Below are 26,286 nucleotides of genomic sequence, written 5' to 3' on the forward strand. Positions count from 1 at the left end.
AAACCTTCATTTTTGGCAATTTATCGCCTATATCGAGTGATTATATCGAAATACTGGCTCAGTCGCGGCTGTGGGTCACGGAAGTAAACAAATAATCTCCGCTCTCAATGGCGTCGAGTGCTGTGTGGTCCGCGCTCCAACCGTAACAAACGCACATGAGGATACCAATCAGAGCGTTCGAGGCCACTGAGTGCGGAGATTTTTGTATGCTTCCGTGAATTGGCTGGAATTCATGCCTAATTTTAGTTAGTATCAAACAAACAGAATAAAATGTGTTTAGAGGGTTAGCTAAAACAATGAAGAGAAACCTCAACTGAAAACAAAACTGATCAAGAAATAAACTGAAAACAAAATTGATAAACCATTCAAAATTCAACTGAAGATGATAATTTGGAATTACCTCTACCGCAAACTATATAAGCTGTAATACAAACTAAATTTCTATGTACATACGTACAGCCAATGTCTCAAAGCACAATCAATCTCCCCAATCCTGACTTTGATGGTGAGGTTTCACAACTATTTTGACATCGTCCTTCTCAAAGCCTTCACACAAGTTGTATTCATAAACTGCTGGATCATGTTCATACTTGCCATGTAACATTTGGGAAAGCCTGGAACTACAGAAATCACATACCCTTGGTATACACCATCATGGAAAGTGTGCTCAATATGCTTTCCAACAAAGAGAGGAAAGCCTTACTGATGCTGCTCTGTTGTAACCATGGTCATGGTTGCCTTGATCAAAACCAGGAGATTTGACCACAAGTCTGCAAGAATTCTCTTGATGTACTTCCCAGAGCTTCATTCTTATTTGAAAAGGAGAAGATCTTGGCATCTTTGTATTTCTGTTTTAGTGCTTGTTTCCTGAATTTGAGCTGCGATTCTATGGCCTTTAGCTGTTCTCTTTCTGACAATCTTGTCAGCCCTTCATCTACTTGCTCCTCACTCTGCCAGAGTCCATTGTAACAAAAATAAAACATAAAAAATAAATGTCATTATTCTGAATGGTATTCATCCTCATATCCAATATGTAATCATGACATCTCGTATAAATGTTGACATCCAGCAACTAAGATTCTTTATCACTAAAAAGTTGCTAAACACTAAAACATTCTTACACAGTAAAAATATCACCATGATACCACTAACACGAAATGGCTGCATTTTGTCTGAAGTCTGTTTTCCACCTGAAATAACAAAATATAATAAATTAGACAAAGTGGTAACGTGACTAAATCAATGGTTTTCTAAAAGGAAATCACATTATTTAAGTTGCACCTTCTGAGTATCTAACAATAATGTAAAATATTTAATCCTTTCTATAAATAATTTATCAGAAGAGTGTTCCCTGTTTTCCACATTATATCATTTCTTACCGAGTACCTTCTGTACTTTTTAATTAATAATAATTCCTAACAAAATCCCACTCAACTTTGTACTTAAAAATATAAAATAATGAAATTAGAGGATAATATCTTTAAAAATTATGCCAAACAGGGCAAGTGTTCCTGGAAATCCCCTTCTATAAATAACATGTAACAACGACCGCGCGATTGTACAGCAAGTAAGTGTGCAAGATTACCTCCCTTGGTGAAACTCTAGGCCACTCGCTTACCAAACATTTACAATACATTTACCCCAAAATATTGATGAAAATGGTTTGAAAATAAGTCAGATAACGTCTAAGGAACAAGAACAATACGTTACCTGTAGCGTATATGGCTGTCAAATTGTTTTTGTGTCTAGATTCGTAATTCCAAGCAGTGTAAATTCTTCCGAAGTAAACAACTGGGGAAAAAATGGCGATATACGCGTAATTTATGCATAAGACGTATGAACTTTGCTACAAGCCAAGTTCAAGGCTGTTGGAATTTTCCCCATGAAAACGTAAACGACACCGCTGTCATTGAGGTCAGAATGGACCCGGAACCGAGAGAGAGGTTGAGCGCGCCGCCTAGCGGTGATGGTGGCTGCTATATATGGGTCCAGTGTTTCAGTTGTATCACTCCGTGTGCGAAATATGCATCAGTCGGAAAGCGCACGTTAAATCTCCAAAGTAAGTAAGTTGTATCACTATCCTGCTTCAGGGGCCTGTGCACACACAGCACGGCTCACAACGGTAGCACTGCAGGCCGAGTGGGCCACCATTTCCTAAGGTAAGATTAGTGCTCTCATCCCTTCCATGGGCAGGAGAGAGGGTTGCTCTGGATGTGCACACACGATAATGACTTCAGATGGTATTGAAATTTGACATGCTATGTCTACATTAGCGACTAGTTTCAACGGTGGTAGCATGTGCCACATGTGTGCATTTAGATATATTTAATGAATGTTTGTTTGTTTGTTTGTTGCTCAACGCCACACTCAGCAATATTCCAGCTATATGACGGTGGTTTGTAAATAATCGAATCTGGACTAGGCAATCCAGTGATCGATATCATGAGCATCAATCCTCGCAGTTGGGATACGATGACATGCATCAACCAAGTCATCGAGCATGACCAACCGATCCCGTTAGTCGCCTCTCGAGTGTGTTAAAATTTCATGTCACTAAGTTATACGTTTGTCATATAAAAACATGCCTCTCGAGTGTGTTAAAATTTCATGTCACTAAGTTATACGTTTGTCATATAAAAACATGTCGATGGTCGATTTGGTATTTTAAAGCTAGTCGGAGAATATTAAGAAGATCAATGTAAAACATGACTGTTACAAACATAATGTAAAGCAATGGTAGTATATCCACTATTTGAGTATATTCACTATTTGAGTATTATCACAAGTGATTGATAAACACGGGGTTATAATATTGTCGGAATCGTCCAATTATATTATACCTTCGAAGGGAAGATCTACAAGACTAAACAAACAGGAGGAATATCAACATTAAGGATTAGTTCCGATTTACATCTAGTAAATCCATAAGTGACACTGTCCCGGCAAGATACCCTCATCTTTTCGCGATACCTCCCGACATATACGAAAACGCATCCGGGTATCCGGTGGCAGATACCTTGCCAGATACTAGATCCGTGGTATCCGGCATTGGACACCTCACCAGAAAGCATGCCTCCTGGAATCCGGGTATCCGGCACCGGGTACCCCAATCTGGGTGTCCAAGGATCCAGCATCAGATACCCCACCGGAAACCTCATTCCACGACGTCGAGTTAAAAATAAAAAATGTCACAATTTGGGGGGTGCATTTTGTTCAATGAAGTGTGAAACACCTAAAAATATATTTGAAACTAACCAAGAAAATTTAACTTTGCTGAAGGTATCCGGATTCAATTTTTCGAGATGTCTTTTTCCTAGTAAATAATGTTAGCCTGGGCATATCAGATTGCTGTAGTAATATTCTGTGTTAATTCAGTTGTAAATATCCCCTTATAGTTGAGATCTATGGGCATGTACTTTTGGTGAAAACATTTTTCAATTTCATACATATTTCATTTTAGATGTTCAGCATATTAAATAAAAAACTATCAGTCCTGGTATGCTGATATCCTCACACTTCATCTTAATATTCCCAGTTGGTTCTAGCCTAGTGGTTGAAGCGTTCGATTCACCACATCGGTAAAATGTGTGAACCCCATTGCTTGGTGTCACCCATCATGATATTGTTGGAATATTGCTCAAAGTGCATAACACCATGCTCACTCTGACAAAAAATTGAAATTCATTGGCTATGTGCTCACTTGGGCCTTTGTTCCTGGTGAGATTAAGAGATTATTTTGGAACAGTATGAATACTTGTTACATCTAGACAAAACCAGCAGAACGTTGACGTTTTGCCCTGGCCTGCCCATCCGATATGAATCCTATTGAACCTCTGTGGGACCTCTGTGGGACCTCCCGCCAACAGACAGGAATTGCAACAGGCCCTGAGAGACAAGTGGCAACGGATTCCAGTCCACGTTTTCCAATCGCAGTTTTCCCAATTCTCAACCACGTGCTTTCATCACAAGAAATCGGGGTTTTTTTCTACCAAGGGAGATAATTCTATGAACACATACCACTAAAATATCTCGTTCCATCGCTTTCTCCTACCGCTACAATGTCACTTCAGCTGCCATGACCTCAGCTGCAATCTCAATATTTGGCCAAATTGGACGAGGTTGTGAAACATATCTGCTATAGGAATATTAGGTCAGCTGGAATATCCCTTTGCCACACTGCCTTATTGCAGGCATGCTAGGCAAACACCTATTCCATACAACTGTCAAATTCCCCTCTGCTTCTAATATGGCCACCGATGAACTGTATTTTGGCAATGCATTTCCGTAACTGCTGCAGAAATGAAAGTGTCTAAGCTGGGCCCCGTCTCAAATATCACAACATAGCTTGGCGCCACTTGACGACGCGCATGGGGAGCCGTGAACCATCTTAGTTCAGTGTCGTGTTAACCCGGAATTTTACCCATAATTACTCTACGGTCCAGGGCGCCATTTTGGAACATGGATATAAACGGGAGTAGTGCACTTTACAGGGCGCACTTTTTCAGATCCAATTAGCGCTGTGGGGGGTTCGAACGCTAATTAATGCATTCATTATTGCATTAATTAGCCGACGCTCTACCGCTGGACCACGAGCGCTATCGCATGTAATCAGTGGTCGTTTAACGGGTAACTAGCACCCCATTAACAAGCTTATGTAATTCAGAAAACAATGAATTGCGCATGCCTGTGACGTCACTGTCCGCTCTCCCATTAATCTTTTCTTGAAACCACACCCGCCATTGTTTATGTCAACATGACCTACCAATCGGATTAACTGGATTAACGCTTGAAAATGTAAGAAATTATGGCTAACCCTTGCCCAAAGCAAGCTAACCCTAAGGACCGAAAGGGGTGTTGGATCGTAAAGACGTGTAAGTTTCCTTAAGACCGGGAAGGGGTGTTGGATCGTAAAGACGTGTAAGTTTCCCTAAGACTGAAAAAGGGTGTTGGATCGTAAAGACGTGTAAGTTTCCCTAAGACCGAAAACGGGTGTTGGATCGTGAAGCGAGAGTCACTGGAGCGTGAGTCACGGTAACGGTATATCGAGACAGCGGTAGCTCTGTAGTGCGGTAATTGACTGGATGGTACTAGGTAGCAGGGCTTCGTGACCTTACGTTCCATGATTTCTGTGCAGAGCTCTTAAGGAACGGATTGATTTAGATATTTTCCTGATCTACATACGTTACTGTAAACGTCAAGGGCCCTTTTTTAGTATTATGATCAACTGTTTGTTATGACGACAAGCATTTGCATAAGGGTCGTAATGGATTTGTGGTCAAGACAAGGTGCACAGCATCAATGGAAAGAGATAAACCCTTGGAAGAGAAGCTATGAGGAACAAGAGAAGAGAAGCAGTGAGTTGTAAATATTTGAAATTATTCTGTTTGGTGCATCATGTTCATGTAGCTATTCTGCAAATATTTCTTCAGTTTGTTTGTTCTTTATCACCGTGTTGGCATGGATGGCACAATTATCTAAGGCACCACAATTTGCTGTGCATCGTTGCATCTCTTGGGTTTGACAGAAACCGATGGTCGTTGGTTTGAATCTAGGTTCGCCCCGATTATGTTTCTAGGTTTGTCAGCATCATACACTTGCTTGTGGGTTTCATCAAAGTGGAAAACATCTAAGATCTGCATCACTTCGGGCTTTCTTCCCACATCAAGCTAACACGCCGTGATATAACTGGAATACTGTTCAAAGAGGCGATAAACCCAACTGACTTATTTCACACCACATCCAGCAATAGTTCGGCCATGACACACGGATTATAAATTATCAACTCTCAAATCTCAACCAGACAAACCAGTGATTAATGTTATGAACTCGATCCAGACGCACCAATGATGACTGATGTGCACAATATCCCACGTCATTGGTGTATGATTACGAGCGATCAGTGAGCCCACTTACTATCTCATCTATTACTTTGGCTTGTATGACAAGCATAGGTTGCTAGGAATCTTTTTAAGATATGTCAGTTAATGATTGTTTCAACTCATCAACATGTAACAATACATATCTCAAATGTTTAGTATATAACAAGACTCACATATGATAAATAAAGTGAATTTGCTGCCTTCTATCTGTAAGTACATGTTGCAACAATTCTTTTTCATTGCTACAATCTTTATACATAATTCTGCAGAAACTGAAGTCCAGCTTGAGATCCCTGGATGAGTACTCCAGGTTGACAGTCTGGAAGGACCCCTCCAGATTTCAGAAATGATTGGCAGACAGCGATGAAGAGAGTCCTGTTATTTCAATGGAGTCCGACCTAGAAGTTGTATGCCAAGTAGCACTGGGACACACTCACAAAGGCTGGTCTGGCTAATGTGAGACGACCAACCAAGGCCAAGTCGGATTGGGACCCTTCAAGGACGTTGAAGAAATTGTTGTCTTTGGCCATGTGGTAATCACTTGAAAGGAGTGATGAATGGGACTTGTTGTCTATAAATGTTGACCCAAACACCAAATAGAATGTTCACAATTCTACTAACATTATGCAACAAGGATAGAGCCCATCTGTCCTGCCCTCATATCCTGGTTCCTGTTCTTCCATGGCAATATAGAAGGAAAATGAGGTTTGAGGGCAAATAATGGTGAGCGTGGTCTACTGGTGCTTTCAAGCGAACAGTTATCCTGCTCTGTTATGAGTATTGAAGAACAGGAGGAAATTGCATACTACATCAGGAACCACCATGTGAACACTGTTCAATGTGTGATATAGGCATATGCATAAAAGAAATTGATAATTGTTTGTTGTTAATGTTTCATTAGCCAGCTGTGTAAATGGGGTTGTTCCGAGATTTTTGCCTCAGTTTGATAGCGACAGTTATTGCATTGCTTGGACATCTCAGGAATAACATATGTTTCCTCAGCTCTGGGAAAGTCTGATGACACATTGATCTGATATGTTAAAGGTCAATGTCATAGCCAGACAAAAAGTTTGTTTATGGCCAAACTGTTCCTTAGGGCAGGGGTAGTAGTTGGCAAAACGACATATTCTTAATTTTCCTCTGAAGTGCCCTTTCCTGCAGAAGTCTAAATAACTCTTATACATATAGTGGTATATCATTTTCATTTTTTTGGGGTCAAAATTACATTGAATTCCACCAAAGGACATCATATTTGGCTTTTGTGCTGGATGGCACTTTGAAATGTTTGTAAAATATTTGTCACTGTCAATGTCAAAAGTGATGACTCATGAAGGGTTGAAGTGTAAGACCAAGGCAAAAGTGAAGGTCATTCATAAGGTATTTTTTCCATTGTTACTAAAATGCCTATTTCTGGAGATATTTGTGAAGTATCATGTATGCAGTATTATATGTTACATTATTTGAATACTCATGTATGAGCAGTGGTAACAAATCACAGTTACTTAATTTCAATGAGTAGCATAAGCCATATTTTCATTGATGCATATTATTCTGCCAAGGGCCTTCATAAGTGGTATATAAGTGATATGAAGCCCTTTACAATTGTTTTTGAAAAAGTCGCAACTGATATTGAAGGTCAAATTAACTTTCAATGTCTTTCAGCAAAAACGTTCACAGTAACTGAGGAAGAGCTCTCTGTTGTGCGATGAAATCTGGTACATGTCACCCTCAGAGTGAGGCATATTGTGTTTCGAACTTCAATGAAGCTGTATGTCTAGATATAACAAGCACTTGTACCGTTACAAATAATCTTATTATCATCTCACTAGGACAAAATGCCCAAGTCAGCCGTCATATAGCTGGAATATTGCTGAGTGCGGCGTTAAACAACAAAAAACAAAACCCAAGTCAGCACACAGTCGATGACTTTACACTTTCTCTCAGAACAAACTGGAAGTCTGAACATGAAATTTAAGGAAATCATCATACATGTATTAGAACTGATGTTTGTTCATTAAACAGCTTAACATCTAAAAAGAGTCATAGATAAAATTGAAAAATTGTCTTCTCCTAAAGTACATGCCCATAGATCTCAACTTTAAGGGGATATTTACAACTAAAATAACACAGAATTTTACTGCAGCTATCTGATATGCACAGGCTAACATTATTTACTAGACAAAAGACTCGAAAAATCGCATCCGGATACCTTCAGCAATGTTAAATTTTCTTGGTTAGTTTCAAATATATTTTTAGGTGTTCCACACTTAATTGAACAAAATGCACCCCCAAATTGTGACATTTTTTTAGGTATCCGGTGAGGGATCTGGTGCCAGATTCCAGGAGGCATGCTTTCTGGTGAGGTGTCCAATGCCGGATACCACGGATCTGGTATCCGGCAAGGATGCGTTTTGGGTAAGTGTCCGGAGGTATCCAGAAGGGATCCGGAATCTGCATTTTTTTTGCTGTGATGGTAACATCACTAGCTGACATTGATTCATAAGCACATGCTAGTGACGCAATCGCAATCGAACAATGGACTCTTAGCAGAGATTTCTTGCTTTAGGTAGGACAGTATGTGTTTTCGCCAAATCAGGGTGTCATCACTGATTTTCAGTGATCCCCTTTATGGCCAATGAATTATGTTTCATCAGATAATCGAGACTAATTATTCTCTGGCGTTGACATATGTATATTTGGGAAGGGTTTTATAGTTTCTGTTTACCCTATAAGATGTCTTCAAATCTGGGTCAAGGAATAAGGTGCATCTGTTGAGTTGCAGAGTAGAACAGTTAACACAGGCGGTTGTGTATTCTTGTTGTTGATTGTGATTTTAGCTTAGCGACACAGCTCCACAACTTCGGTGAAGGCTTGACGTGTTTAACATCGAGCAACCTGTTTCTTCCGTACGGAACGAAACACACGGGGCTTATTTAAAATTTCTCTGAGCAAATCATGACCATTTCAACAAATGTTTTATTAAATAATTGGAAAACTGGCTGAGGTGTATCGTATTTATATGAATTGAACAAAATGAGTGTGAAGTGTATTTGAAGTGAATTTATTCGAATGTGTATATTCATTTACAAGTTGTATGAAAAGGAAAACTTGTTGTGATGCATAGAAACTGCACCAAAATGCCCTTGTCTTGTGGTACGAGCATGTCAGTCTGGTATCAGCACAAAAAGGAAAAAGCGAAGAAATCCAGTTCATGATTTGATTGGAAACACTATCTTTCATAAAGAGACTTCACGTTGAAACCTAAAACCAAATAATGTTTACAGTTCATGTATTACCCATTGAGTTTCCATAAGTCCCAGTGGTTTGTCTGGCTGAGACAAAAAGGTGACTAAACACATGAGCAACGGTCCACACAATCGAGCAAACTGACCCGCAATGAGCCAGGTCACAGGCCGATACCATCCGATTAATTCAGTTTCCTTGTCCGGCAGGATATGGGTTTGACAGCTTCTATTCCGACCAAGGCTGGTTATTCAGTTGAATGATAACGGGGATGAATGGTATGTTTAGTTTTCATATCGACATGAAGCTTATTTTGAAGTGCTTGGCTTGCTGAAAAAGCAGAAATAATGTAACCAAATGTAAAGAGGGAACATACTGCACACGACCGTCTATTTTGACAGAATATTCAAAATCTGAATAAAGGAACATGGGCTTTTCAACGACGTCACTGCTGCTTGTCATCAATGTTGCAATCCTCGCTATCTTCATCGGTGTCTCCGTCTTTCCTGTTGACGACAAAGGAATTCTTTCCCCAGAACTGAGGACGTTTTATGACTATATCATAGGTAACATACATATATTCGAATATTTCTGAAGTTCATCTTCAAATGACTGCTACATTTTGTACATCCTCTTTTGGTTCGTTACTGTAATGTAACAACAATTGCTGTATGATGATGTATTGTTAGTATTGAATTATGTGGTTCAATTGTGGCATTACTGTTTGGACGACCACAGCAAATGATTAATTGAGGTCTGATTTGTGTATGGTTTAAACAGTATTCAATTTCACAGTTGGGGCAGGGTCCGCAGGGGCTGTTCTCGCGTCTCGTCTGTCCGAGAATGGTGACGTGACCGTCCTGCTGATCGAGGCTGGCGGTGATGACCGAAACCAGAAGTCGCTGGATACTCCTCTGATGGTAGCCTCTAACCAGATGGACAAATTTGACTGGGCCTATTTGACCGAACCTCAACAACATGCACATTCAGGACTAATAGAAAAGGCAAGGTTAACAAATATGTCTCTGAAAGCACGCACCTCCCTGTTGTCCTATTCTAGTGAAGGTCGAAGTTGCAGTTTTTATCAGATCATATATTAATATATTCACATGCACATACAGTTATATTCGTACATTGCATCATTCGTGACTGCACATGCCCCATTTTCAAGGTTCTTGGTTTGCTGATTGAGCATGCTCTGTCTGCCATGATTTGAAAGAGCGTCACACGACTGTTATTCAGGAGTTGTTAGCTCAAGGTTACACAATTTAAGGCCTCATTAGAGCTTTCAAATGTTTTATGGTAGACATGCGTAGGGCATTTCATAATGTGACCCAGCGGTGACATAAACCGTGATAACATTTGATATATTTTACGCTGGTGTTCCAGTAGATATATGAAGATGAATTTCAGAGGGGAGCATGGCCACGTGGTAGAGTCTTGGGAGGAAGCAGCCAGTTAAACTATATGCAGTATGTCAGAGGGCATCGCCATGACTACGACAGCTGGGCAGCCAGTGGCAGTGAGGGGTGGAGTTACGAAGATGTTCTCCCGTACTTTAAAAAGTCGGAAGACATACAAATTGACAGATTAAAAAATTCAGGTAACTATAAAACTATATACATCATTTACATTTCTCATGTCGATATTATCACCACGTGCAATTCATTATCACTGGGCTTTAAAGGCAAAATAGGTGTGACAATTATATGAATGGATCACTGAAAATTACTGATGACACCAGGTGTTCACGAAAGAGTAAGCATGTTCGGCCCTAACCGGTGGCATCCGACACACACACAATTCGCATAAAAACAGTAATTGATTGTGCACTTGTGAAAATATCACTTCACTATTGCTGAGTGCGGCGTGAAACAACAAACCAACAAAACAAACCTCTTTTAGGTGAAGAAAGCTGACTCAAATTCGGATGAGACAAAGAGTAAACATAAAACCAAAAGTACTTTACTCGTTAGCTGACTTGGTCGATGCATGTCATCGATCCAAATTGTGTGAATCGATGCGCATGATGTCAATCACTGGATTGTCCGGTCCAGACTCGATTATTTACAGAACGCCGTTATATAGCTGGAATATTGCTGAGTGCGGCGTTAAACAACCAACCAACCAACCAACATACACGGAAGAATAGGCCTTCCGCAACCCATGCTTGCCGTAAAAGGCGACTGTGCTTGTCGTAAGAGGCGACTAACGGGATGGGGATTGGTTGATGCATGTCATCGTATCCCAATTGCGTAGACCGATGCACATGATGTCAGTCTCTGGATTGTCTGGTCCAGATTCGATAATTTTACACACCGCCGACACATAGCTTGAATACTGCCGATTGCGGCAATAAATAGTAAACCAACAAACGTAAATAGCAGGGGAAGAGGTATTGTGCTTTCTTTTTGTTTGTACTGAGATCAATAAAAACTTCAAAAATCGCCGTTACTAAATTTACACTGTTTTTTTCTTGGGTTTCCCGCTTTTCATGACAGTTGACAGTGTGTGAAAGATTTCTGTTTGTTATCAAGACATAATGTATTTTTCTTATTCATCATCAAGAATACCATGGCCGGGGAGGCCCACTGACTGTGACGGAAGTGAACGCAATACCCGTCGCTGACTACTTCATCAAGGCGGGAATTGAACTCGGATTCAAGAAAATAGACTACAACGGAGAAAATCAGGAAGGTAAGTTTATGTGCGAAGGAACGTACGTACGGAGTTTGTCTGTGTCTGCATGCGTTCGTTTTTGTCTTTGAGCAGTGTGGCTATGCGCGTGTTTGTCAGTTTTGTGTGTCTTAGCTTGTTCCTGAGAGTCTTTTTCCACCTGTAGGTTTCTGTGGTTCTGCGTCAGCCTTCCTGTCTGTCCGGGTGCCAACCTGTCTGTTGTGTGTGTATGTTCAGTCTGTCAGTTTGGCGAGTCTCTATTAGATCTACTATTTAAATAGTACGGAAGAAATCGCCTGACTCGACCACCCTCAACAACCTTTGAATTACATCCGGAGCACCCTATTGGTGGAATTCTGCTCATGACGGTTTTGTTTCGAATATTTTCTTAGTCCTGTAGTAAGGCAAAGGCACGTTGTAATACGTCATTAATGCCAGCTGTAACTGTTTCAGGATTTAGTAGATCTCAGGTTTCAATCAAGAATGGCGAACGTATGAGCACATCCAAGGCGTTCCTGTGGCCAGTGATAGACAGACCCAACCTACACGTCTTGGCCAACAGTCACGTCACGAAGGTAGCTAGTGTACTTCACCCGTCCACATTCCTCTAGGATACGCATTCGTACATACATCACACATCAGTTCAGTACTGAGTTTGGCCAGTTGTTTTCACCAGGTAATGATAAACAAGAAGACAGCGGTTGGTGTCGAGTATGTTAAAGATGGCCGCCTGTACAGAGTTCGTGCTTCAAGAGAGGTAATCCTGTCAGCTGGTGCAATTGGATCGCCACAGCTGCTGTTGCTGTCAGGCATCGGGCCAAAGAAACACTTGGAGGAGATGAAGGTGAGAACTGAGCATTGATCTCTTTATGCAGTTTATGTCTAATTCAAATTAGTAGATCGGATTGCTGTTCTCTCCAGAAACATCACAGATGTAGGTTTATCTAAAAGGAGAGTCGACTGTACGATTCCTACTTTTTCCTGAGCATGTGTTTATGAAGCGCTGTCAAAACGTGATGATACCAGGTGTTCGTGAAAAGGTGAGCCTTTTCTGCCAGAAGAGAATTGATCAAGAAAAGACGTATGAGGAATGACGACGTTAATATACTGAACAGTTTTGTTACACATGATAAGCGTTAGACTTGAACGTTGCATACTATTGTAGATGTATGTGTGTTACGTCTAATGCCGCAATGAGCACATCCACGCTCATCTTGTATAGTATATCTCCATTCTGTAATGATAAATAATCTCGACCCATTCACCACATGTTTCGGAAGCGATGTTGCCATCTCCTGCCCTGTCAGTAACGTATGAGTGCAAATTGATAGAACGGCTACTTTATGCTCTTTAGCCAACTCATGTGACTGAGTTGTGTCAGATTAAATAACAATTTATTTGTTAAGTGTGAGATTTTGCTCCATAATTTGTACCTGGAACGTGAATAAGATTCATATAAATTCTTTGAATATTTCTTATAGAAAGACATGCCTCATCTTCTGTTTTAAAAGTATCAATTGTCAATTCATGTTGTAGATTACTACTATTGTGTTTAAGAACGAGCATACAACATATATTTCTTTTTCATTGTCCCCATTTTTCCAACTGTGTCTTCCCGTTCTCAGGGAACTAATGTTTGAATCTGGCCGAAACTGACCATGTCATTTGAAACAGCCGCTTTCTCCCAGTAATATTCGTTACAGCTGCTTGCCTTGATTGACTGGTCCTATGATCATTGTTTTGATCCCACTCGCCGTTAATCGGCTACTGCCTTTGTAGGCTGTCAAGTTATGTGCATAAATTAAACAATCGCGTTATTCATGTCATGCCACACTATGTATTCCTACACCTGGAATGTTGATCAATGTCGTCTTTTTTGTCTGCTTTGATATATACACCTGTTTTTGGTTAAACTATTGTAGATAAAACATGCTTCTGTTGTCGAATTTACTCGGATTCATACAATTTGCACATCGGTTTTTCGATTCATACCTCAATGAACCGAAAATAATACCCAGTCAATCCTTCAGATTACTAAAGTCCCAAGTGTGTTATAGAATGAAAACAATACTTATATTTCTTCATGAGGATTCCGGATTAGAATAGATCGCCAGCAACCTATGTTTGTCTTAAGAAGCGACTTACCGATTTACCGACAACTCAAATACACAAATACGATCAGCTTTCACCATCCCTTGGGTTCAACAAGTCTCACTGTCTGATCTCTAATGCAAGAGAACCAGTAACTTCCATACATTATAAGTACATGTGTGCCAGAGGCTATTATTTATTGTCTTTTCTTTGCATGTGTTCCTGACGGGTTTGTGATGGGTGCCACTGGTGGGGCGATATACGCTTACCTTTCCGCGAACACATAGTGTCACCACTCTATGATGTTATTATAAACACATTCTTAGCAAATGGTCGGAATCGCACATTGAACTATTGTGATTTCTTATATTTTTTACTTATCCTGCATTACTCTTTAATGCATTCACTGCTTACCTTAAGACAACTAGAAGGACAGCGCAACTGCGAATGTCCTGGGTGAAGAAATAAAGGTGTTGTTCTGAAGTCCCAAATACTGACCTTTCCGTCGCTGTCCTGTGACCTTGATGACACCTAAGGTCATCTTCTCATCACTGCTTGTCGCAGTACAGCAAGGACGTGTCCCAGCGGAGCTCTCCTTTTGGATTAATTTAGACCTTCATTGTTCGTTTACAGTCCTAAAATGGATCTGTGATGGGTGATGTATTCTTTTCATATACTTTCCCCATTTTGTGTAGTTTTATGTGAATTAATTTGGCGAGAAAAGGCTCTTGTCTCTTTTTTCCCGCCACATATTTGTTGTTCGCCGCTATTTTGAATTGTGTTACAATCGTTTGCCTGCCAAGGTTTTCAAATTGTTTACAATTCTCAGCTACATATGTATAACATTCTTGTGTTCCTAAATTCTACTAGCTTTGGCGTAACAGTGAGTTGCGTACATATAAATTATTTTATCATATAATGGGTAGGTTTCTCGGCAGGATAAAGCCAACAGATAAAAACGATATACGTTGGGGTCATATGCGGATAGAGATGCAAATATCAAAGGTCAAGGAGGACTACTTTCACTGTTTATAAACAAACATGGCGTCGCCCTCGCCATTAGGCGATCGAGTCAGAAATAACCATCGAGTATCTGAATAAACTACCGAGATAATTGCTATGACAATCAAAAGAACAGTCTAATATACTGAAAATCAGTGTCTAACTCTGACGTAGCTAAGTAATTTATAACGTTTGGCAACTAAATTTTAAAACAATTTTGCGAGGGCACGAGGCCTAGCCAAGCAGGATCAGTAGCCATATCTGTCCTTGTAGACCTCTGCGACTTGAAACCTTCTCCACAAATTAGAATAGTTGGATTTGTCCGAAACATGTTTGAATTGTTACCTTGTTTCTTTTTGTTGCTGTGTGTACATTAGACTAGGGTTAGAGTAGCTTCCCTTCGACAAAGGGCAGTTACTCTGGCGGACAGACCGATGGACTGCCGCGAAAGGCAATTAAAAACAACTGTTGTTTTAGTATATGTTGCTTTGCCACTGTATAAGAAACCGATTTAGTTGGAACTATATTGGCTACTTTCACTGTCCGACCGACACATCACTTACCCTGTGATGTAATAAATATTAATGCGCGCATTCCAGGAAAACTCGTAATGTTTGTGAGAGAGGGAAAGCAATTTTAAAGCACGGAATTCAAGAATGACATATGATAAGAGGTTATCACGCTTGTGTGTTTGGGGATGGTAAATATCCTGTATTAGGAATAAACACTATGTATTTAGCTCGCCAAGGCTCGCTAAATACAATGTTTATTCCTAATGCAGGATATTTGCTATCCCCAAGCACACTCGCGTGAAAACCTCTATGTATACATTTTCAACTCGTTGAAAATATGTTTGCCGATAGATTGATATCAAATCTACGGCTTTCTTCCAGTTCCGCTTTGTCAACAGTTCTTTAATTGCGTACCTATGTTTGCGCGATTGTATTATTGGCGTGGAAAAAATATTACCAAGATTATCATCCACGTCGGTTGTGTTACACGCATATGTGTTCGCCAAAATCCAAAAGTAAATAGCTTTTGTTTACATTGAGTTGCGTATATAAAAATATTGTATACACTTTCAACTCGTAATTTGCAGATAGATTATTGTTTAATTCTACGGCATTCTTCCAGTACAGTCTCATCAACAATGGTCTAATTGCATAACTTATGCTTGAGCTTTGTGGTAATTATCGTGGAAAACATCTTACAAAGATTATCATCCACGTTGTTTGATTTGCGCGCAGATGTGCTCTCCAAACTCTAAATGTAAAATTTAGCATTGGTTTACATTGAAAAATATTGTATGCCCTTGCAACTCGTATTTTTGCCAATAGATTATTGTTCAATTCTACGGCATTCTTCCAGTACCATTTCTTCAAAAATGGTTTATTTCTGTAACTTATGTTTGCGTGTTATACATATTGTCGTAGATGTGCCCGCCAAATTCTAAATGTAATTTTTGTATAAATCTCTCTCCAACGAGTTTTACAATATAAAAGCAGGTTACTCACAATCATATTTTGCAGTAATCCCGTCGTGAGACGAGAGGAATGTTACAATCGCGGAATAGCGAAGGACATGGTTCGGTCATAACCACCCAGCCGTTATCGGCAGTAATATGACGCCCGTAACTGTGACTGCAGAAGTACATCCTCCACCGAAATCAACAATACCGGAGGATTTTGTGAGTATCGTAACTGCTCCTATTTTTCAGCCGCCAGACACTTTCAGATCTGTTAAATCTGAGACGTCGGCGACAGCACCAGCGTCTCAAGATGCTATGATAGGGGTAGCATAGCAACCCATGGTCCAGTCAATTCCTTTGAGGTTTGTGTTTCAGTTACCTGCGCCGAGCGCAGCGCCTGACTTCTACCCAGGCGCCACTATTACGCAAGCGACGCACGATTCCAGCTAAGCACTGTTCCAACATATCCAGCGCAGCAGATGTACGCTCAGGCGTCAACAACGTTCCCGTACGCTAACTGCACAATGGTCCAAGCGCTTCTACAATGATCCAGTCATCACCGATGACCCTAGTCTCACAGACCTGCGTTGATCGCAGCGTCTTGCATACCGATCAAGGTCTCTACAATGACGTCAGTCAAAGGACTTACAGTGTACTCGGTTACGCAACCGGCACAGGATAAGCTTAGCGATGTTCCAACATACTAGGCACAAAAGAAAGCGACTACATCTGCGCCTAACGTATGCCAAATACCTAATGTGTTTTCTGGTACAGCATATATCTCTGGGCAGCAAGGACATGACTCCTTATCCAGGCGGGTCATCAAAGCCTGCTGATAGGGAAGGCACTACGCACCGGAGCAGATCACCGGCTTAGCATAAATACCCGATTGGGTAGTAGACCGCCTCGTGTCAGTGAAGCCCCCCCCCCTGGTAACGGAGTAAATAAGAGGGACACCACGAGGTCATTGGAGGAAGACTTCTCCAAACTCACATTTGCTCCGTCGTTTAAGACACCAACATCGTCAATATTTGCGGTGGATCATGATCTATCAGAGGATAAGCCTATCTGATCAGATCACTTCCAAACTATGATGATTTCCCTGCAGCGTCAGATTGACCACAGGAAAAATTATCTTGAGACCGCTCTGACCGAGATTACCGTTACAACCAGACTTTACAGTTTTTTCTACTGAGATTCTGGTTTCAAGGGCAAGCTGCTACGTCAACCTTGGTCATCTACTCCCCTGTTCATTGAACAGATTGCAGACACGCACGCCAAGTTCCCAAAACGCTTTGAATGACACTGTGCTCAAGACTTCAGAGCACATCTCTTTTAGTCTATACCAGTGGGCTGGCAAGTCAGGCAATTATAAGCCCAAACGCGCGTCTCTCAAGGGTTTTATCCTCACATCACGGAAGGATACTTCTGGAGGTTCGACACAGGTTTTCGTTAGTCATTATCTTCGCGTTGTGGCTCTTGGGGATGACAAAGGCGTGCGAAGTTGGACCCTCTGGTTGTCACCCAGCATGTTACCAACCCCTGACGCAAATAATGAACTCGTCCTATACAGAGCCAGTCTACTTCCATGTGCAGTCACTCAGTCGCCGCCAGTGGAAGAATATTAGACAATCTTGTTTGTGAACGACGGCTCTATGACATAGTAAGTAAAGAATTAGCTGATTAGCTATAATTTTCTTTAATACTAAGTATGTATTGGGAATATCTCTTTAATTCATATGTTTCCTATCTTTTTTATTTTTTTTAACAACAAGCGTTTTTTATGAACTTTTCTGATTCAAGGTTTAACGACCAACTTGTGTCGTGTTGAAGGGTGTGAATTATTGAGGTTTCTGTATTCTGAAGGTTGACCCACCTCCAAATCGGCCGACATAGATGCATTAAGGAGTAATGCAGGATAAGTACAAACATTAGTAAAATCTAAATATTTTTTTTACATTTGTATACTTATCCTGCATTACTACGTTTAAGGCCCACCCGTCGCAAGACTTGCGGCTTCACTTTGGCTTCAGAAACCTCAAGAGTATGTTTTTCTAAGAGCTTGGGCGACAGGCAGTGCTGTGAAGATGACCTTAGGTGTCATCAAGGTCACAGGATAGCGACGGAAAGGTCAGTAATTGGGACATCAGAACAACAACTTTATTTATTCACCCAGGACCTTTCTTCTAGTTATCGTAAGGTAAGCAGTGAAAGCGTTAAGGAGTAATGCAGAATAAGTATACAAATGTAAAAAGTATTTAGATTTTACAAAATTATTGAAATAGTTTTGTGGTGTGTACTTCAATATACAGATTCCAGTTCACGCTAGCCTCCCAGTTGGTGACAGCTTACAGGATCACATGTTCGTCACCATGGTATCGAAGATTCAGAAGCCTATTTCCCTAACGACAAAGAAGTTAGAGTCAACCCTTACTTCAATCGAATATCGTGCATTAAAATCAGGTAATATTTGCCTCAAGGCGCGTATTTTCCTGAACATTTTTAACTTTGTTTTATCAAACACTTTTATCATGAATAACACATCTTCCCATTTTTTACGAATTCTGTATGGCAGGTCCACGAATTCGAAACTACTAACGTCATATGTTAACGGACGTTTGTTGTTTAACTCTGCACTCAGTAATATTCCATCGATTTGACGGCGGTCTGTGAATCATCGACAACCCAGTGATTGATATCATAAGCATCAATCTACGCAATTGGAATAAGATGTCATGCACCAAGTCACTGAGCCTGACCACCCCATCCCGTTAGTCGCCTCTTATGACGAGCATGGATCCTTAGTGGTTCTGATTGGATAAGATCGGGTATTCCAATTAATGTATATGGGTCATAGTGTGCTATAATATCCAAGAATAAAGAATTTAAAACAAGAACGTTCCAACAGCTTTGTCAGCATGGTATCATAATTCATAATACACTAATATTACATTATAATATGGTCAATTTTACTGAATGTTGTCTTCTTTCTCGTCATAGCATGAGCACCAAAAAGTCTATACGCACAACGCGGATTGATGAGCGATACTTGAGATGAGTTCGCATTCTCGCATGCTCATTTAGTACAATGAGTCCAAGTCACTACAACGACAGACACTCAGTTCTTCAGTTCCTTTGGTTGAAAGCTTAATCACTGGCAACAAACGTCGTTGTCTTTATCCGAGTCCATGTATAAATAGCTAAAAATTGTTACATGGCTTACTTACGAGGTTGAGAGGTGGTTGTGAACATGTTGTAACTGTCTGTATAAGCACGAGGCGATCCCAACTGCGATTTTCGTCGATGTCTTCTTGGAAACCTTTGCTGTTATGTGTGAAGAGGGAGAACAGAACACCTGATGTGTATTGGAAAAAGTACACTTGTTTTCAGTTTTTGTTTCTTGAATGTACAGCTGTGAACATCTCCAAAGAACAGGCCGGAATTTTTTGTTGACGATCTTATTTTTTACGTGGGTGCAACAGGAGCCTCAATAGATAATTTTTTCATTTCTTCAATTTTTGCATCGTTATAAGTGACGGTTTCCTCGAGTTCTGTAAATACCGAGGTCGAAAGTTGTCTTCTTGAGAACATCATGGTTGAAGGGATATATTCCACATTTCAGGAAGAAACACTGCAAGTAGTACATTGTAAATGCAGCACGATCAGCCTTGGAAGCCAAGCTATAAGCTGAATACTCGTAGACACCCGAGGTTGCGTTCTGACATGTATTTGTGATGCAGGTTATAAAAAATCCTTTGAATAGGACCGGCAATACCAACGGGATGATATTTATCTCCTTGTCCTGTCTAATGAAAGAAACCGTGATGTGGGCAATATATCCATTATAAGTAAAAGCGAGGAGATTTTGTCCATAGTTATAAGTATCTCTGCTGTAATTTCAGAGATTTTCGACAATATCATACAAGTTGTAAAATGAAGACACCAAAGGCTGGAGCTATTGGAATATTGCTCAACATAAGGGACGGTTGACCGTTGAATACATCCCTTATGTCATACAGTCTTGTGGATAACTTTGTTTAGTGTAACGGTTTCATTGTCTCTTTAGTTCTATTTCAGGATGGTAAATGAGTGGAGAGGAATTGCCTATTTGAATATTATTGGCCGATATCCAAACATCGGTATACCTGAATATAAATGTATGCTGAGTTTGCCAATGCGAGCAGAAATTCCGATTCATATGCATTACGGAAATATATCAACATGGAGGGAAGTACAGTTTGTGCCATTGGGGGAAACCTCGTTTTTGAAAAAAACTTCTGATCTCCAAATTTCACATGGATGGTATCAATGAGGTCAAATCCAGCATCACATTGATTTTTTTCTCAGAGGTAAAAGGTGAAGTGAACTGCAGTATGATATCTCAGTCCGAAGCTTTTCAAGAAGGCACGCACGCACGCACGCGGGTTGTTTTTAAGTGCAATAGTCTTGATTTTTTTATAATTGTCCCATGGATCTAAGAATAAATGTTCTCATTTGGGTGAGTAATGTACAAATTTGGAAAATCAAGTGTTTAACAATTGAGCTTAGTTCTTTTCTGCAAATGCTAAAAGCCAAAAGCAAAATCTTTGAGTCTTTGAGAATTGATTTTCACCTGCATCGAATATTTCTGAGAATATAACGAAATTCATAACGAAAATGGGCATTTTTATATGTGCAGAAGTCATTCAGCTCATTCTTGGCAAAATGGTTCGTTATATAAGTACATGACTGTTGGCCCATCTTGACCAAATTACAGTCCCAGACATTCCAAGCATGAAGTCTCTCTGGTTCGCCAGACTGCTATTCTATGGTAAAGGTCCAGACTTTAAAGCTTTAATTGTCAAGATACCCCTTGATTCTCTGAGGTAAAGTTAAAAGAGAGTGAGTGAGTGAGTTGGGTTTAGCTCCGCTTTTCACATTATTCCAGTCATATCACGGTGTTAAAGTTAAAAGTTGCATTGCAGACTGGAATACCATCCTGACAGCATCACATGCTTTATTTTTACGTTCAGAAGTGTAATTCCGATATCAATCCTTTTCATTTTTGCAGGAAAAGAAAAAAGTAACATTATAAAAAAATTAAGGAAATGCAAACATATATCATATATAAGAGTGGCCCAAAAGATTTCCATCCTTTCGACTGAAAAGTAAATATGAAGACCATAATCATGATGCGCCAAATCGTCGCTGATTTAAATAAGCTGACTCTTTTTATGCTGATATTTATATTTAAGGTATGTGAGAAAAGTTTCCAGTTGCAACTTCTTTATAGCTCAAGATAAACAAGGTCGTCTACAAACGTGTGACGTCCAAAACATGATCGGAGGATACATTTTGAAGGCCGCCATGGTGAGGTTAAAATGTTGCTAACTGTTCAGCAAATCATTCCTTGACGGTTCCAAAATCCGTGCATCGCGGCACACCTTCCTTAGTGGGTACTTGCTCAGCCACTAACAGCTTATAACTTGCCTTTCACTGTAGGTCTTTTAACCTCAAGCGGCGGTTTGGAAGCCATGGCGTTTGTGAAGACGAAATCCGACGAACCAAGTCCAGACATTCAGCTCCAATGTGTCTGTGTTTCAATGGACGAAAGTCTTGCCCGTCTGTTTAACATTGACCAAAAGGTAAGAGTGCATTATTTCCACAGGAATCACAATATGTTCCCAGTATCCATGGGCCCTGTCTTCGTACTTTCTTCTTATCCAAATCTTTAATGATACATGCATTAATGGCTGAGCAATGGGCAAAAACGACATTTTTAACACGGTTGCCATGTGGCCAGCTTTACATATTTCTTATAATTAATTATGTGGGCACTGTAAGAGCACCGTAGCTGTGGTCATCAATGAATAGGTTTCAGGGAAGATCGTATGGACGGACTACACACGTATACTGACACGACATAAACGCTCTTGTTTTGAAACGTCCCTTACCTTATATAACGATCATCTACTTCTTATTTAGATAGTTGCTCATTTCAACTGGACGTCTGTTGAAGAAGGTTTCACAATCCTGCCAGCTTTACTCCGTCCAAAGAGCATGGGGACAATCCGCCTGAGAAGCACCAACCCGTTTGAGCATCCTATCATCGAGCCCAACTACCTGTCTCATCCCGATGACGTCAAGACTTTAGTTAGAGGTGAAAACAGTTCTAGTTATTAAGGACTTTCTTGGGCAAAGCAACTACTTTTAACAAAGACTTATTTTTTGGCGGGAAAACCAATCACTTTTAACAGAGTCATAATTTGGGTAAACCAATTACTTTTAATGGGGACATACTTCTGGTAAAGTAACAACTTTAAATAGGGACATTCTTTGGGTGAAGTAGCTACTTTTAACAGATACCTACTGCGAGCAAAGCACCATCTTTGTCTTTGGATCTGGTTGAGGCAGCATCATTTATAAAGGATCATGTATATTTGTCCAACCAAAACTGACTTCCACCTTCAAGCATGACAATGAAACATCCAGAACACAGTGAACCTCAGGTTTCATCATTGTAGATTTATAAATACTGCTTGAGTATGAATATCATCGATTTGTCAGTTCAAACTGTTTTTGAACTACATATAGACATGCTTAGCTCCAAAAATATACCTTTGAATATCAAATGGATCAGAATTTAAAAGACATTTCTTTTCAACAGGTGTTCGCATGGTTCAGAAACTTCATCAGACAAATGCATTCAAGGAAATAGGAGCCCGGCTTGAAGACACACCCTTCCCGACATGCACCACTATGAAGTATGACACTGATGAATACTGGGAGTGTTACATCCGGGCACTGGCTACAACAATCTACCATCCGACCACCACTTGCAAGATGGGGAAACCAAGCGACCCAACTACAGTGGTGGATCCTCAATTGAGGTGGGTGTATTTGGAAAACTTCAACTATTCTATGGCGTTTGTATATATACAATCATTTTACATTGTGTTTTCACCAATCTAAAATGATCTCCAGGATGTGTTTGTCTTCAGGTCAACTACATGTCTACTACCTTGAATTTTTGTAGCTCTGATCACATCAAAGACGAGCAACTTTCATGGACATTCAGCTTTATTATTTTAATCCTTTTTGGGGCGTTTGTGCTTGACTGATGGACGTGGGTAAACTTGCCTTCGTGTTGTGTTGGTATTCAAAATGTCTATTAGTTTGTAAATGTATTTAGAAAATAACAAACGTATCATAGCTCTGTTACCAAGCTCTCTGATAATAATCATCTTCACGAGGCAAGGGAGTTAACAGACTATAAAAGTCCAGTTTCCACCCTTGCCGAACTAGGCTGGTATTATGGAGTTAAAGTTTGGCTGGACTAACGAGTCTGTGCATAGTCCAATCAAAATCGCACAACGAAACTGAAATCCGGTTCGTGAACTGTAATGCAGAGCTCGGTCGATTGCAGGACTTGCAAAGCATGTGCACCACCAACTCGTTGTCATCAGATATTTTCCAAATCTATTCATTTCTTTAATCAAAGTGCTCACATGATTTGATGCACTTCGCGATGTCAGACCCGTTTTATCACAATATAGATCTTGATTATCGATCAGATCGTCTTGACTGGGCGCCGCCATTTTGTTTGAAAGCAAATGCAAGTGATACGAGTGAGTGAGTGAGTATGGTTTTACGCCGCTTTTAGCAATATTCCAGCAATATCACGGCGGGGGACACCAGAAATGGGCTTCACACATTGTACTAATGTCGGGAATCGAACCCGGGTCTTCGGCGTGACGCGCGAACGCTTTAACCACTAGGCTACCCGACCGCCCCTCAAGTGATACGAGATGAAGAGAGGAAAAGCATAAAAGGCATATTACTTGTAATAGCCACTAGGGGCGCTACGATCGAACCCAGGAATTCCAGCCAATGTCGGCAAGGGTGGAAACTGGACTTTTAAAATCAGTTAACTCTCTTGCCTCGGAAAGATGGAGAAATAAGTTTGTTATTCGTCTTTCAAACGTTTACCTGTAGGTTTATGCTGAATGTGATGTCCCCAATGTTGTCTGACGTCCCTCGAACATGCACTAACTGTCTGTCTCAATATTGGAAAAAAGTGATTTTTGGAGGACGGAAAATAAAATAATTCGTCCTCCACAAAAATAGTTCGGTTTTCGTTTTCCAGTAGCCGCCGTGACGTGTCCGTGCTGAATCTAAGTCGTCACTTTAATCTGAATGTCGGTTTCAATTTAATATTTTTCAGAGTAAAGGGTATTGCTGGACTGCGAGTCGCGGACGCCTCCATCATGCCGGCCCTCGTGTCAGGGAACACAAACGCCCCGTGCATTATGATTGGAGAAAAGGCGGCGGATATCATCAAAAGTAGCAAATAAGGATAATCTTGCTTCCACATTTTAGATAGATCATCTATCTCTATCTCTAATTATTGCATATCTATCTATTTGAATGTAAAATATGTTATAAAACGCTTTGTTATCGTACACATCACATGATGATCATCGATGGGTTTTTTCAATCTGGAGTAAAAATTAAAATACTTCCCCCAAAACTATTTGTGTTCTCATTCGTGTGGATTTCCAATTAGGACAGCACAAAGAACATCGAACCTGTGAGTGAATGAATTCTGAGCCGTTTCTAGCAATATTTCTATCAGGACAGGAGAGACCAAAAATGGGCTTCACGTGTACACTCAAAACAAGGTGGGGGGCACGGGTGGCCCAGTCGTCTAAGGCGCCGCGATTCGCTGTGCAGAGTTGCGTCCCTTGGCCACGCCAGAAACCTATGATTGTGGGTTCGAATCCCGGTTCGCCCCGATTATGTTTCTAGGTTTGTCAGCACCATACCCGAGCTCGTGGGTTTCACCGAAGTGGTAAACGTCTGAGACCTGCATCACTTCGGGCTTTCCTCCCACATTAAGCTGACACGCCGTGATATAACTGGAATACTGTTAAAAGCGGTGTTAAACCCAACTCACTCACTCACTCACTCAAAACAAGGTATTATCACTGCATCTAAACCATAACGTCAAATTAACAATAGAATACATAGATTGTATACATATAGAAGAGCACAATTCCACATACTTCTTTAAAAAAACCAAGTTCAAATCGCATATTCCAGCCATGCGCCACAATTATAGTAGTTGGTATTCGTATTATGCATCCACTGTCTGTGTACAGCCTTCGTGACACAATTAGGATGATCTGCCTTCCTTGATAGCCGCATGCTTAGATGGCCTCAAAGGTCGAGACTGGTCTCTGCATGAGACAGATGTGTTTCCGTTTCTGTCACTTGTCCACACTGACTTTTGTTCTCCCGGTTGGTGACACCATTGTGTGTTGGTTTACACCACTGGCAGTAACATTCCAGCTGTACAATCGGGTCTGGACCAGGAAAACCAGTGATTGATATTATATACAACATCCCACACAGGCGGGGTACATTGGCATGCAAACTATGATGCTTAATATAATACTGTGGCGATGCGCTCTATATTCTGTACATATCGGCCCATCAGAAACCAAAAGCCATGCTTGCTCCCATCATTGATGACACAAAAATTTCTTCGAATATGAACCTGATTTGTTGTAAGGAAGCCACGATTGACAGACCCGTGAAGATCTGGGGTAGAAAAGGTCTTCAGCAACCCTTGCTTGCCGTAAAAGGCGACTATGCTTGTCGTAAAAGGCGACTAAAAGGGTCGGGTGGTTAGGCTCGTTGACTTGGTTGCTGCATGTCATCGGTCCCAATTGCGTGGATCGGTGCTCATGATGTCAATCACTGGATTGTCTTGTCCAGACTCAATTATTTACAGACGGCCGTCATATAGCTGGAATATTGCTGAGTGCGGCGTTAAAATACAAACATATGGAAACACCGATTAAGGCCATTATTTTGTCATGTTTGTTCCAAATGTTATGAAAGTCGGAAAATGTTTAGTAAGTAGTGTGACTTAAGATATATGTT

The 26,286-nt window shown here is 40.5% G+C and overlaps 1 protein-coding gene across 5 annotated transcripts; it reads left to right on the plus strand.

Annotated features, from left to right (window-relative positions):
* Positions 1–1,922: 1,922 nt before the first annotated feature.
* LOC139474265 (glucose dehydrogenase [FAD, quinone]-like) lies at positions 1,923–24,885 on the plus strand. 5 transcript variants are annotated; one of them, XM_071257198.1, is made up of 13 exons: positions 1,923–2,159; positions 8,190–8,294; positions 9,524–9,688; positions 9,918–10,126; positions 10,536–10,725; positions 11,691–11,819; positions 12,252–12,373; positions 12,475–12,642; positions 18,672–18,822; positions 21,841–21,983; positions 22,324–22,498; positions 23,006–23,228; positions 24,563–24,884. In XM_071257198.1, the coding sequence occupies exons 3-13, from the start codon at positions 9,550–9,552 to the stop codon at positions 24,690–24,692; spliced, it is 1,779 nt and encodes a 592-aa protein (XP_071113299.1). In that variant the 5' UTR covers positions 1,923–2,159; positions 8,190–8,294; positions 9,524–9,549; the 3' UTR covers positions 24,693–24,884. The 5 variants fall into 5 exon arrangements, with proteins under 5 accessions (XP_071113299.1, XP_071113301.1, XP_071113303.1 ...); XM_071257200.1 differs by having other exon boundaries at positions 1,923–2,059; XM_071257202.1 differs by lacking the exon at positions 8,190–8,294 and having other exon boundaries at positions 1,923–2,063; positions 24,563–24,885.
* Positions 24,886–26,286: the final 1,401 nt, after the last annotated feature.

The sequence above is a fragment of the Haliotis cracherodii genome, unplaced genomic scaffold, assembly GCF_022045235.1.
Source record: "Haliotis cracherodii isolate W230 unplaced genomic scaffold, xgHalCrac1.p SCAF_3, whole genome shotgun sequence".
NCBI classification, from domain to species: Eukaryota; Metazoa; Mollusca; class Gastropoda; order Lepetellida; family Haliotidae; genus Haliotis; species Haliotis cracherodii.

Excerpts from the sequence above, each read along its gene's own strand:
- LOC139474265 (XM_071257202.1), top strand. The coding sequence starts at position 9,550 with ATGGGCTTTTCAACGACGTCACTGCTGCTTGTCATCAATGTTGCAATC. Across the intron at positions 22,499-23,005 it reads CGTCAAGACTTTAGTTAGAG|GTGTTCGCATGGTTCAGAAA; the intron begins GTGAAAACAGTT and ends TCTTTTCAACAG. Across the intron at positions 23,229-24,562 it reads GTGGTGGATCCTCAATTGAG|AGTAAAGGGTATTGCTGGAC; the intron begins GTGGGTGTATTT and ends AATATTTTTCAG.